Source organism: Eptesicus fuscus, chromosome 4, assembly GCF_027574615.1.
Source record: "Eptesicus fuscus isolate TK198812 chromosome 4, DD_ASM_mEF_20220401, whole genome shotgun sequence".
NCBI classification, from domain to species: Eukaryota; Metazoa; Chordata; class Mammalia; order Chiroptera; family Vespertilionidae; genus Eptesicus; species Eptesicus fuscus.
The window spans coordinates 107,330,363-107,342,941 of record NC_072476.1 but is presented as its reverse complement, the minus strand read 5'-3'; the positions used below and the strand labels follow the sequence as shown (position 1 = coordinate 107,342,941).

General features: G+C 36.1%; 1 protein-coding gene across 1 annotated transcript in view; it reads left to right on the top strand.

Moving 5' to 3' along the window:
* NIPBL (NIPBL cohesin loading factor) overlaps positions 1-12,579 on the top strand; it is a 182,181-nt gene that overhangs the window by 107,824 nt on the left and 61,778 nt on the right. Inside the window, exons 11-14 of the mRNA XM_008155585.3 lie at positions 5,230-5,412; positions 10,034-10,231; positions 10,483-10,554; positions 10,653-10,742. Of these exons, the coding sequence (XP_008153807.2) occupies positions 5,230-5,412; positions 10,034-10,231; positions 10,483-10,554; positions 10,653-10,742 (543 nt within the window). The remainder of the gene's footprint in view (positions 1-5,229; positions 5,413-10,033; positions 10,232-10,482; positions 10,555-10,652; positions 10,743-12,579) is intronic.

Sequence of the window (12,579 nt, the reverse complement as noted above, 5' to 3'; positions counted from 1 at the left end):
CCCACTAATCCCTCACACATAATCATTGACCTTTTTCTTGTTTTCCTAAAATTTATCTTGTATTTCTTCAGGAAAATTCATCTTTTTTTTAAACATTTTTATTGATTTTAGAGAGGAAGGGAGAGATAAGAAACATCAGTAATGAGAGAGAATCATTGATCAGCTGCCTCCTGCTCACCCCCTACTGGAGATCGAGTCCGAACCCAGGCATGTTCCCTTGACCAGAATCGAACCCGGGACCCTTCAGTCCGCAAGCTGAGGCTCTACCCACTGAGCCAAACCAGCTACGGCAGGAAAATTCATCACTTAAGTTAGGATAGCATTTACATTTCTTTCTTTTAACTCCTATTACAAATGCATAGATACAACATGGTATACCTATCATTTTGCATTCTATTTTCTTTACATTTACTATCCCTTTATCAGCTTAGTTTATAATTACTCTTAATGTCATGTACTCTCCTACTCTGTTCCCCTGTTGTTGGACATTTTGATGTTACCGTAGGTAAAACTGATCTAAACATCTTTCTTCATAGAGTTTTTTTTTTGTTTTCTGTAAATGTCCTTTGGATAAATTTGCATAGTATCAATGAGATTAAAGGGTTTGAACACCATTTGCTGTGTGTTATTTTGTCTACACCAAGCATGTCAAACTAGCAGCCTACTGGCCGCATGCAGCCCACAACGATTATTTTTGCTGCCCAGCCAATATAACAGTATGTAAGAAATGTTTTAATAAAAATTTTGTGACTTAATTTTTACAATATCCTGTTATACATAATTATTAATAACAAACTACAATGTTCGCTAATGACTGATTCTATAATCGTGTTGCATTCATTTCCCTTACGCACCTATGCGCCTTAAGTGCAGGCGCACCATTTCTCTCCACTAATACTAGCAGCGAATATTTTAGCAGCCAATTGCCACATCATTAGTCTTGTACTGACTTGTTTGGTGTGTGCAACAGGAAATATTTCTCTTTCGTAGAACAAGAAAAATAGGTTTGTTTTCGTTACGCTTATTAATTTGTGCAGTTATTCAGTGTCTGGTAAGTTAATGTTCAAGAAAAAATACTAATTTTTATTAAAATGTTCTATTATTTTATGTTAACGATTACTCATTTATTTCAGCCCTTATATTCAGCATGTCTCTATCGAAATAAACCTATGTTTCTATGAAAATTGAAGCTTTTTGTTTTTTTGTGTGTGGCACACGTAAACTTAAACCTTGTTTATTTGGCCCGTGTTAGCCTTTGAGTTTGACATGCTTGGTCTACACTGTTAGCAAAATCTGAGTGTATTAATTTCAGCAAATTAAAAGTAGAACTCAGAAGCAAAGCCTAGATTATTTCATATTGTCTTAATCAGTCTTATGCGTAGCAGTTAACTCCTAAAGGTATTTCAGTATAAAGCATCACGGAAAACTGGTGCTTTTTAATAATGATCATGAATCAAGAAGTTGTCTTGTTTAAAAAAAAAAAAGAGAGAGGTGGTTAAAGGGCTTTTTAGAAAGATTTACCTTAGAAATAAATAAAAGTAATTTCTGAGTAATCCAAGGTTTTTCAGGGCTTCAAAAACATAACATTGGCAGCTTTTATATCAGAATTACAGTCATAGATAACTAAGTTATCTGATACAACGTATTCTGTCAACTTATAATAACTAAAATCCAATTTGATTAATTTTGAGTATATTACTCAAATTATTTATCTTTCATTGAACTTATAGCTTAAAAAACATTAGGCTAAGCCCACACATTATTGGGTTAGATTAACCTAGATGAGCTTTTTCTATCTGAATTGACTCTCCTATTTTGAGAGAGGTGGCAACCGTAAAACTTAAAGGACTTCAAAATATTTTATTGTGACCTAAGATAAGACATAAAATGCATGTCATGTTCTAATAGCACACATACAAACATATTAATACCTACCCTTACTACAGATAAAACACTGGCATTCTCCCTTTCATTATAAACACAACTATTGGTCAAGACCCACAAAACTGATTTCACAAATTACTAAGGGGTCACAACCCACAACTTGAAAATTGCTGGCTAAAATTAAAAAGGAAACTTGCCAGTTCTTAGGTTATAATAGTACTAGAGGCCCGGTGCATGACATTCGTGCACTGGCAGGGGGGCTTCCCTCAGCCTGGCCTGCACCCTCTCACAGGGAGCGGGACTAAGCCGGCAGGCGGACATCCCCCAAGGGTTCTTTAGCGCTGCAGCAGAGGCGGGAGAGGCTCCCGCCACTGCCTCGCCAGCCCTGAACCCTGAACCCGGCTTCTGGCTGAGCAGCACTACCCCTGTGGGAGTGCCTCACTGACCACCAGGGGGAAGATCCTGAGTTGAGCCCCATGGTGGTCAGTGCACGTCATAGCGACCAGTTGTTAGCCTTTTATTATATAGGATATAGTGATTATATAGTGATTCTTTGCATTCATTACAGGAGTATCGCTCAGAGTGCATCAAAAAGAGAATAGCTGTAAATTGATTTGACCTTGATTACCCTTCCCTTGCCACAGATGAATAACTGCTACTCTTCCTTTTAATAAAAATTTTTTAAAAAATTTTTTTGTAATTCTGAACAAAGATTACTTAGCTTCTAGCCAGTACCTGGGGTTTCTGCCTCTTTACCAAAAGTAAGGCAACTTTATACTAAGTTATCTCATTATTCATCACTTCCATTTATCCTAAACCATCCAAAAAAAAAAGTAAATTATATATTTCCTGATCCTTTTCTTCCAGAAGATGTTAATCTACCTGATCCTCTTTTTTTTTAAATTAAGACCTCCTTCTCCTCAATTATAAACATATCCCCCTTTTATTACCCTGTTAACATCTGTTGTAGAATATATGAATTTCAGCTCCTTCAATTTTTACTCCACCAAGGAGCCTTGGTACCAGAAAATGATATCTCCTTTCTCCTAGTTTGCTATTGCTTTTTCCAAATAATTGCGAAAATATAAGTGTCAAAGTTCTTCCTCTGAGGTCAGTGTTTTGTGACCTCAACACTCTTAGTACCAATCTTCCATGTTCCTACATTCAGTGTGGATTTTGATCCCAGTGCACTGTGTTCCTCTGTACCCCAAGTTCTGCCATCAGGTTAGATAACCTTCGATTCTTTGTGGAAGGAACATTCAATGTCCTGCCCTCGTTGAACCCCATATTCTTTCAGTTTCTCTTCATGTAGCCTCCTTTTGTTTCTGTCGCATAAATGCTACCCCTTTTCAGGGCTATGTCATCAGCAGATTATACTCCTTGGTGCTCTTCCTATCAGTGGCTTCAAATAAGGAAGTTGGCTTGCATTTAGGGACCGTTAACACCAAAAGATATGTGTCTTCAAACCATGTTAACTCACTTAGGAGTCACAAGAGGGTCAGATTGATAACCTGCACTGCTGAATATTTTTTTGGTCCTGACTGAAGTTAAAGATTTATTTAAGCTGCTCCTCTGTAATATGGGTAGGTTATTGAAAGAAATGTCACTGAACTACATTATGCCTGACTAAGAAGTTTATTATGGCTTATAAAATTGAGGTTTATGTGAGTTTTCTTGGTTTATTTCTGAACATGACTGGTTTCTATTATCTGAAGCTTTAGTTCCAAAGAGTTTGTTAACTGGGGTGGTTTATTTTAATCTCAGGAGTGTTTTCCCATTTCAAAACAAAACAAAACTCTTTGTTATCAAATCAGTGACTTTGGGACTTCTTAACTTTTTTGATGACTTCTGATTTTAATAATCTTGTAGCCCTGGCTGGTTAGCTCAGTAGTTAGAGCATCAACTCGTAGACTGAAGGGTTCTTGAGTTTGATTCCCAGTCAAGGACATGTATCTTGGTTGCAGGTTCGATCCCTAGCCCCAGTCGGGGGGTGTGTGGGAAGCCAACAGTCAATGTGTTTCTCTCTCTCTCTCTCTCTCTCTTCCCCTCTCCCTATCCCTCTCTTCCTTTCATTCTGTCTACAAATCAATGGAAAAAATATCCTCGGGTGAGGATTTTTTTTTAAAAAATGATTATTCCATTTAAAATAATAATTTGTTTTATATTCTTAAATTATTAGTATTATATATTCTTGGGGCTTTGAACTTGTTTTAATCATACCCATTTATTTTTGTCATGATTGGTTTTTATTCTTTACATAAACACTATTATCATTTGAATGTTACAGTATTAATATTGATTATATGATTACTAATATTCCCTGCTATAAACCAGTATGGTACTCTTTGCTCCCAGTCACTAAAATTTAGCAGGCAAGACATCATTTTTATACTTGCATTTCAAGATTTACATGGGTAAGTAAAGTTAAAGTTGTCATCTTTAACAATCATTAAGAACATGTCCTCAAAAATAGATTTTGCTTTTACTTTTATTTTTCTAGCTTTCAACGGGATGATAATTAATTTCTTCCTAACAACTGTTTGTGTGTTTGTGTATGTGTGTGTATAATTAGGTAGAATTATGTAGTATTATGTTAATAGCTTTTATTGGATTATGTTGATATTTATCCTACCTTTATTCTTTCATGGGAAAATATGAACTTATTTTATAATAGACTTGAATTATTTTCCGTTATAGACATTTGTATTTTAAAATATTTTTGTTCTATTTGTCCTACCTTTCATGTTTCTATTATTTTAAATTAAATGCATATGTTGTATTTTCTGTTTGAGGAAATTCTCCATAATACTAAAGGTATTAATTATCATGCCTCTCAAATAGACATTGATAGATAAAAGCATATAAAACGCTTGTCCCAGCCACTATATATAGCCACCAAGATCATAGAGGAAGAGAATGACATTATAAGTGTCCTCCAATTTTTCTTATATATACTGAGGGGTAGCATTACTTCCAAAGTAACTGCTTCAGATCTTTATAAATCAAATCTGGCTACTACCAAGGTGAGATGTACCCTCTTGATAATGCCAGTGGATCTCTAGTTTCAGAAAGATTTTTCAGAGGGCATTATATCAAAAATTAGTGATGTAGCTACCTATTATTATCATGTTTTTAAAGTTGTTATATAATGAAATAATGTATAAAAACTGCATTATCAGTTTAGGATTACTATTTTAGTTTTAAATATAAGTGGGTTTTATTAAAATACAAAAGTGACTTAGAAAATTTTTGTAAATGCTTGTATTTTATTTTCATTGTGGTAATTTAGTTAAAATTTCTCTTTTATCTTCAGATTGACCTCTTTTTCTTAACTTTCATTAATAGGTAGTATAGATCAATCAGTGTTAAAAGAATTACCCCCTGAACTCCTGGCAGAAATTGAATCCACCATGCCACTTTGTGAACGTGTGAAAATGAATAAACGCAAGCGTAGCACAGTTAATGAGAAACCAAAATATGCTGAAATCAGTTCAGATGAAGATAATGATAGTGATGGAACTTTTGAATGTAAGTATCACATAACTATTATTACTTTAGAATTAAGCAGATTGATGTGTTTGTCTCATTTATAATTTTTTGGGATAGCAAGAGCATAGTGATTTTAATAATTAATATAGCAGGATTTTTTCTTTTTACCTAAAATATATGTGAAAGATGAGATCAGTTGGCACCAAGAAAAAAATGTTAGTGGTCAGATAACACGTATGTGTCTATATGCACTTAGCAAACATTTATTGAGCTCCTACTATGGTATATGCTAAGCACTAAGAATAAAAATGCAAATAAGATGTAGCCCATCTTTGAAGAACTTTCATTCTATTGGGGGCGGGGGGGTGTAAACAGTTGTAGTACAGTGATAATAGTAAATCCAGGGTGCTGTGGGAACACATTGGATTGGCATCAGAAATCATACTGGGGGGTCAGGAAACACTTACTGGAAGAGGTGACACTTGAGTTGAGTCTTAAAGGACACGTAGGAGATAGCCTGGTGAAAAAATATTTTAAACCATACTATCACTAAATTATGACTGGATTAGCCACATTACCGATTATCTGTGTGGTTTGGACCTGGCTTCTCCTTTTTGCCCAGCTGTGTCCTGGAATTCCTCCCTTGTTTCACTGTTTTCCAGAGCTGGCTTCTTCACTACACAGCTACCTCTCTACAACACTGTGATCACCTGTCTTTGCACTAGACTTGCTATACCTCGCCTGTCTTCCTACTGGTCCACTGAAAAAGTTCTTCTCTTTTATCCCTATCTTCCTTCTTCTGGAGCAAGAGAATTGAGCCTAGCCAAGAGGGGTCAGCAACCTTGTTTGACTTAAACGGCATTCAGTGGAAAGAGACTGTGGGAGATCTTCACTTGTGTGCCAACTGACTTAGTCATTATGACCAAAAGAAGTGGGAAGACCACCAGTGTGTTCTGCCTTTTTCACCTAGTGTCCATAGATTGAGGTGTGACAAGCAAGGGCAGGAAGGACAGATGCATGCTGCCATTTTTAAATGTGTATTGCCGATGGAAGTCCTTCACCTCCTCCAAAGTTTTTAATCAATGTTCATTTACTCTGATCGTCTTAAAATTGTGAGGTCTTGAGCTATGTGCAGTAGATTATGAATACTGAACAAATCTGAACAGTTTTAAAATTGAAATAAAATATATAGCAAAGTTAATCTGACATTTAATTATATGTATAATTGTTATCATTTGTATTATCATGAGATGTATTTACATGCCTTATATTTCAGTGGCTAAAGTTAATATTTTTTATTATAATCACACATTTTTATCATTTGGGAACATATGATCTGGAAAGAGAAAGGAGACCTAGTGACTCAGAAACTCACTCCCCTTTATATACATGCCTCTCCTCATTCTTCCTCTCCCCCCCTAATACATCACTCATTCCTAAAGAGAATAGCTAAAAAAAAGTTCCTTAACTGCAGATTGATTCCAAATAGCACTTAAGTTCCCGTTAATTGAGAGTGGCTTCCTGCCTTATTAAGCTGATGAGAATTCTAAAGCTACCTCACGGTTAAGTAGAAAGGACAGCATAATCAGAAATGCCCAAGAAGTATAAAATAGGGGAGTGAGCCACACATGCCTCATGTTTGTCATCAATGCATCCATTATTCTTTTCCTTGTTTCTATTATGAGAGCTATTGTCTCATCTTAGGGGAGCACATAGTTTCATCTTAAAGCCCTGGATCCCATTATATTTATGCCCAAGTATATTGAAAACTAATATTAGTTAGAGAACCTGATCTTTAATTTCGCTGGGCTTTTCAAGAGATCTTAGAGCAGATTCCTGTTTTTCTTGGTTTATTTAATATATAAAAGTCAACTCTAGGGCCAGTGATTTGAGTGATAAAAGGATTTTAACTGATAGTTGACAAACAACCAAATTGTCATTATACCACAAGAAAAACATTGTAATGAAAATATAGTGCAATACAAAATATAGAAGTAGTATGAACATAAGTAGCAGGCTTATGCTACTTAGAGAATTTTAGAAATAAAGTTTTATTGCAATTCAATCATATTGGTTTCCCAAAAATCTAAAACTAAGGAAATAGTTTAGTTAAAGGAGAAGGGGAAGAATTTTGAAAGTTAGGCCACACAGATTTGGAAGTCATAGCACAAATATAAGGTCTGGGGAAGGAAGAGAGGAGATATAAGAAGCTGAAGAGAGAAATAGGTGAAATGTGAAAGGGAGGATAGAAAACTCCCAAGTCATTTTATGTACCTCTCTACAGGGTGGGGCAAAAGTAGGTTTGCAGTTGTTTATATAGAAAATAATATAGTAATTAATAAACAATAATATAAGAATAAAACTCTGTTTTGCATACTCATAATTATAGATCTACTTTTGCCCCACCCTCTATTAAGCCTCCTCTGCTTCCAGGGTAATGAGAGAAACAGAGAAAGAACAGGCTAGTCATAATGAATTGGGATCCTGATAGCCTATTGCAACACATATTATATCATAGAAGTTGTTTTTTCCTAATTTCCATCCCGTTTTCATCCAAACGGCCTAAAGTTGAGTGAATTTTAACTGAAGTTTTCTAGTGCCTGAAAATTACTACCAATACAGCATAGTGTATGTACTTGCTAACAACTATAAGATTTTTCAAGCATTTTCTCATAGAATTGAGCTTGAAATACATTTCTTATGAAATTAAAATTTAAAAAGACTGAGTAGGTCATATTTGAGGTCATATATAAACATATTACTAGTTAGTGTCATTCCTTAGATTTGGTAGATATTTCAAGAACTTGTTGAAAAAACATTTAATGAATGGTAGCCATAAAAGACCTATTTGTCTGACCTACACAGACACCTAACTATATTTATATATAAGGCAGCCCCTCACTAAAAGAATGTACTGGGGTGTACCTTAGTCATAAAAGGGGAGGAAATCCTACGTCTTTTTTATATAATTTATAGTCAAATTTATGCCTAATCATGAAGAAAATCATTGAAAGTTTAAGTATATCCATTTACATTTGTCCTTTTTAATGAACCGTCTTGCTGTCAAACCTATGGCCACAAAGAAGAGGAAACCAAATTATCTTTTTCTGTCATACTGTCAGTAGATTGGACAGAAGGGTCCAGAACCAGAAACCAAATTAGATTCTTGATTAGAAATAGCTGGGGGAGCATGTAATGGTACAATTATCCAGGATATAGACATTGATTATTCACACAAGGACATGGGTACAGGTAGAGAACCCAAGCAAGAGTTTTGTCTTAAGTACTATTTGGGTATTAATCATAGATAGGGAGTCACAATAGAAACCAGTTACAAGAAAGCAGGGGAGTCAAATTTAGACCAACAGACTAGAAGATATTATCAACATATGGTTACTACAACAGCCAGTGTATAATCCCAAGTAGGACACATTAGTTCTATATCTTGGTGGTGCTATACCCTAGAGCAGTTATGATAAATATTTGTCACTTATACTGCTCTTCAGCAGTCAGTGAACAGATACTTCTAATCAATCTTTTCTCTCTCTCTCTCTCTCTCTCTCTCTCTCTCTCTCTCTCTCTCTCTCTCTCTCTAAAATTTATCTTTATTGTTGAAAGTAATACAGATGTACCCTGTTTTCCCCCATTGACCCCTTCCATTCCACCCCACCCCCTTCCCCAGGCCTTCACCACACTATTATCTGTGTCCATAGGTTATGCATATATGCATGTAAGTTCTTTGGTTAATCTCTTCCTACCCCACCTTGCCTCTTAATCAGTCTTTCTTACTGAAATATGATGCTGTCTCAGAGCTCAGAATTATTCTCAACATAATGCTCTAGCCAGCTATTCCCAGTTGATCAGAGATGATGTGTCTGATAAAATCTGTTTGCCAGTACTGCCTAACAGCTTCTATCAGTACTGGTGATTTTAGCAGAATGCTCAAACTTCTGGAAGGGTGGGAAAAGGATTCAAGCTAGCATACATAAATATGCTTAGGTAGCATGCATAAGCTTAAAAGCTTTCTTCGTGGGCTTAAGCAAGTGTACTGCTGGAGAACTGAATTCAATGTATATGAGTATGTACAACTATACACGTTTATTCTATCTCTATAGGCTTGTGATGTTAGCTTACCAAAGTCTATTGAATTTTTATAGCTAAGTTGTGGGCCTAACTTGGCTGTTAACTGATTGTATACATGGTTACCCATATTCTGTAACACTTTCTCAAAAGTTTGCTTTTCCTCCAAACCTTGCTCCCCATAAAAAATTTAAATGCTTTAAGATGTTTCTGTTTTTCATCCAAATCCTAGATAAAGATTGTTTTACATGCTTTAATCAATCCTAAAATTTAGATATTGTCTTTACTGACACTGAATACTTCTTTGAAATGAGCAGTGTGGTTTCTTACAACGTACATATCTATATTTATTAGCAAACTGAGTTTATATAAAAACCTTTCTCTAAATAGTTAATGCTAAAATAGTGATAATCATTTCTATACTCTAATTTATATTTCTGGTTAAACAGAATGGCTCAGAATTTCATAGTCCCATACAATGTAGATTCCCCTTACTCCCAATGTGGTTCATTTGTAAAGTACAAATTTAAATAGTCTTTTTAAATGAGGTAAATTATTTGTCATGGGGATTTGCTTCTAGCCTCTAGGAAACGACATAAAAAAGATGATGATAAAGCTTGGGAATATGAAGAGCGTGACAGAAGAAGCTCTGGGGATCATAGGAGAAGTGGCCACTCTCATGAAGGAAGAAGGAGTTCAGGTGGTGGTCGTTATCGAAACCGAAGTCCATCTGATACTGACATGGAAGATTATTCTCCTCCTCCCAGCCTTAGTGAGGGTAATTCATCAGTGTCAACGGATTTCTTACATAAGCCAATTTAAATTTAGGGCTTTATCTTTGAAGGATATCTGATATTTCTATGACTTAATTAACAACTAATTTTTAATCAAGACAAAAGTATATAATTTAGTTTGGATTGGCAGTGATTATTGTTTAAGTATTTAATTAATGGAAGAAAATAGAAACACAAATAGAAATATTTTAAGTTGTCATTCCTGCATTTCAGTATTACTTCTTGTTCATTTTAGTTGCTAGAAAAATGAAGAAAAAAGAAAAACAGAAGAAGAGGAAAGCTTATGAACCAAAACTAACACCTGAAGGTAACATTTTAGTTCATTTGTTTTTATTCATATTCTTCAACTTCCATTTTCTAATTGGAATGTGGACATAATAAGCTTTTTCTATTCCTGTGTTGCAGAAATGATGGATTCTTCAACTTTTAAGAGATTCACAGCCTCAATAGAAAATATTTTGGATAATTTAGAAGATATGGATTTTACTGCATTTGGTAAAATAATTTTAAAGTATATATATATATTTATCTCTAACTACAAAATCAATTTAAAATACATTTGCTTACCTATGTGTCTAGCTTTCTGCCAGTTACATTAATAGATATAAAGGCATGGTCTATGCTTTCAAGAAACTTAAAATCTAGTTGTGGAGTCTAATCTATCAAGAAACTGAAAACTTCAGTATAAAAATCAAGTATTAAATTAATTAAGTATTAATAGTGTTTAAGTATCCTGAGAGTGCAGCTACCACAAGTTAGAGTAATTAAGGAAGTCTATGCAGATGAGACTTGAATAGGCCCTATAGAAGGAAGGAAGCTAATATGAGCAAAGATGCAGATATAGGAACCAATCCCTCTAATCATTTATCCTAAAAGCTAATATTTATTGAATACCTACTGTTTGTTAATAGTATGTTTAGTTTTAGAGAAGTAAAGATAAATGCCCCAGCCCTTGGCTTTAACTACTGTAAGACCTCACTTAATGTCCTCAATAGGTTCTTGGAAACTGTGACTTCAAGTGTAACAATGTATAATGAAACCAATTTTATCATAGGCTAATTAATAGAAAAAGAGTTAAAATCCTGTGGCACATTTCTAGTCACAAAAACATCACAAAATTTCTAAAATAAAGACCCAAAACACTTTTAATATTAAACATTGAAATAAATGTGAGCTATACATACATTTAAGAAAGATTAATAAAAAGCAATATGATTGTTTTCTAACTCATTTATCCCAATTTGGAGTTGTGGGTGGCTGGAGCCTATCCCAGCAGCTCAGGGCATAAGGCGGGACCACACCTGGACAGGATGCCGTTCCTGATGCACTCACACATACCCCAACACTCAGACTGGAACAATTTAGACATGCCAAGTAACCTAACATGCCCATCCTTGGGAGGTGGGAGGAAACGGTTGTACCCAGAGAAAACCCATATAGATATGGAGAGCACATGCAAACTCCACACAGACAGTGGACACAGCCAGCAATCAATTTTTTTTTTCTTATTAATGTTATAAAAAAAGAACATTAACAAAATGATGTTATTCAATGACCTGCTGTAATACATAGTCTAATATAGAAAATAGAATAATAAACCAGTTAGAATACAATAGAATAATGTAATCATTATATATATCCTATATAATAAAAGGGTAATATGCAAATTGACCGAACTGCGGAATAACCAGAACACCAGTGGCCCCTTGCCCTGACCCCAAGCGGGGGCCCCGACCCCAAGCGGGTGCAGGGCCAGCTGGCAAACTGCCCACGGCCCCTCGCCCCAGCCAGCCCACCCCCAATGGCCCCCATTGGGGCAGGCCGACTGGACCCTACCAGTGCACAAATTCGTGCACCAGGCCTCTAGTTTTAAAATAATATGTAAAGATCATCCTATCTAATAAGAGTAATATGCAAATTGACCATCACTCCAACACAAGATGGCTGCCCCATGTGGTCAAAGATGGCTGCCCCCATGTGGACACAAGATGGCTGCCACAAGATGGCCAGCAGGGGAGGGCAGTTAGGGGTGACCAGGCCAGCAGGGGAGGGCAGTTAGGGGTAACCAGGCCGGCAGGGGAGGGCAGTTAGGGGCAAACAGGCTGGCAGGGGAGCAGTTAGGCATCAATCAGGCTGGCAGGGGAGTGGTTAGGGGGCAGGCTGGCAGGCAGAAGTGGTTAGGGGCAATCAGGAAGGCAGGCAGGCAGGAAAGCAGTTGGGAGCCAGCAGTCCTGAATTGTGAGAGGGATGTCCAACTGCCCGTTTAGGCCCGATCCTACGGGCCTGAATGGGCAGACGGACATCCCTCGAGAGGTCCCAGATTGGAGAGGGT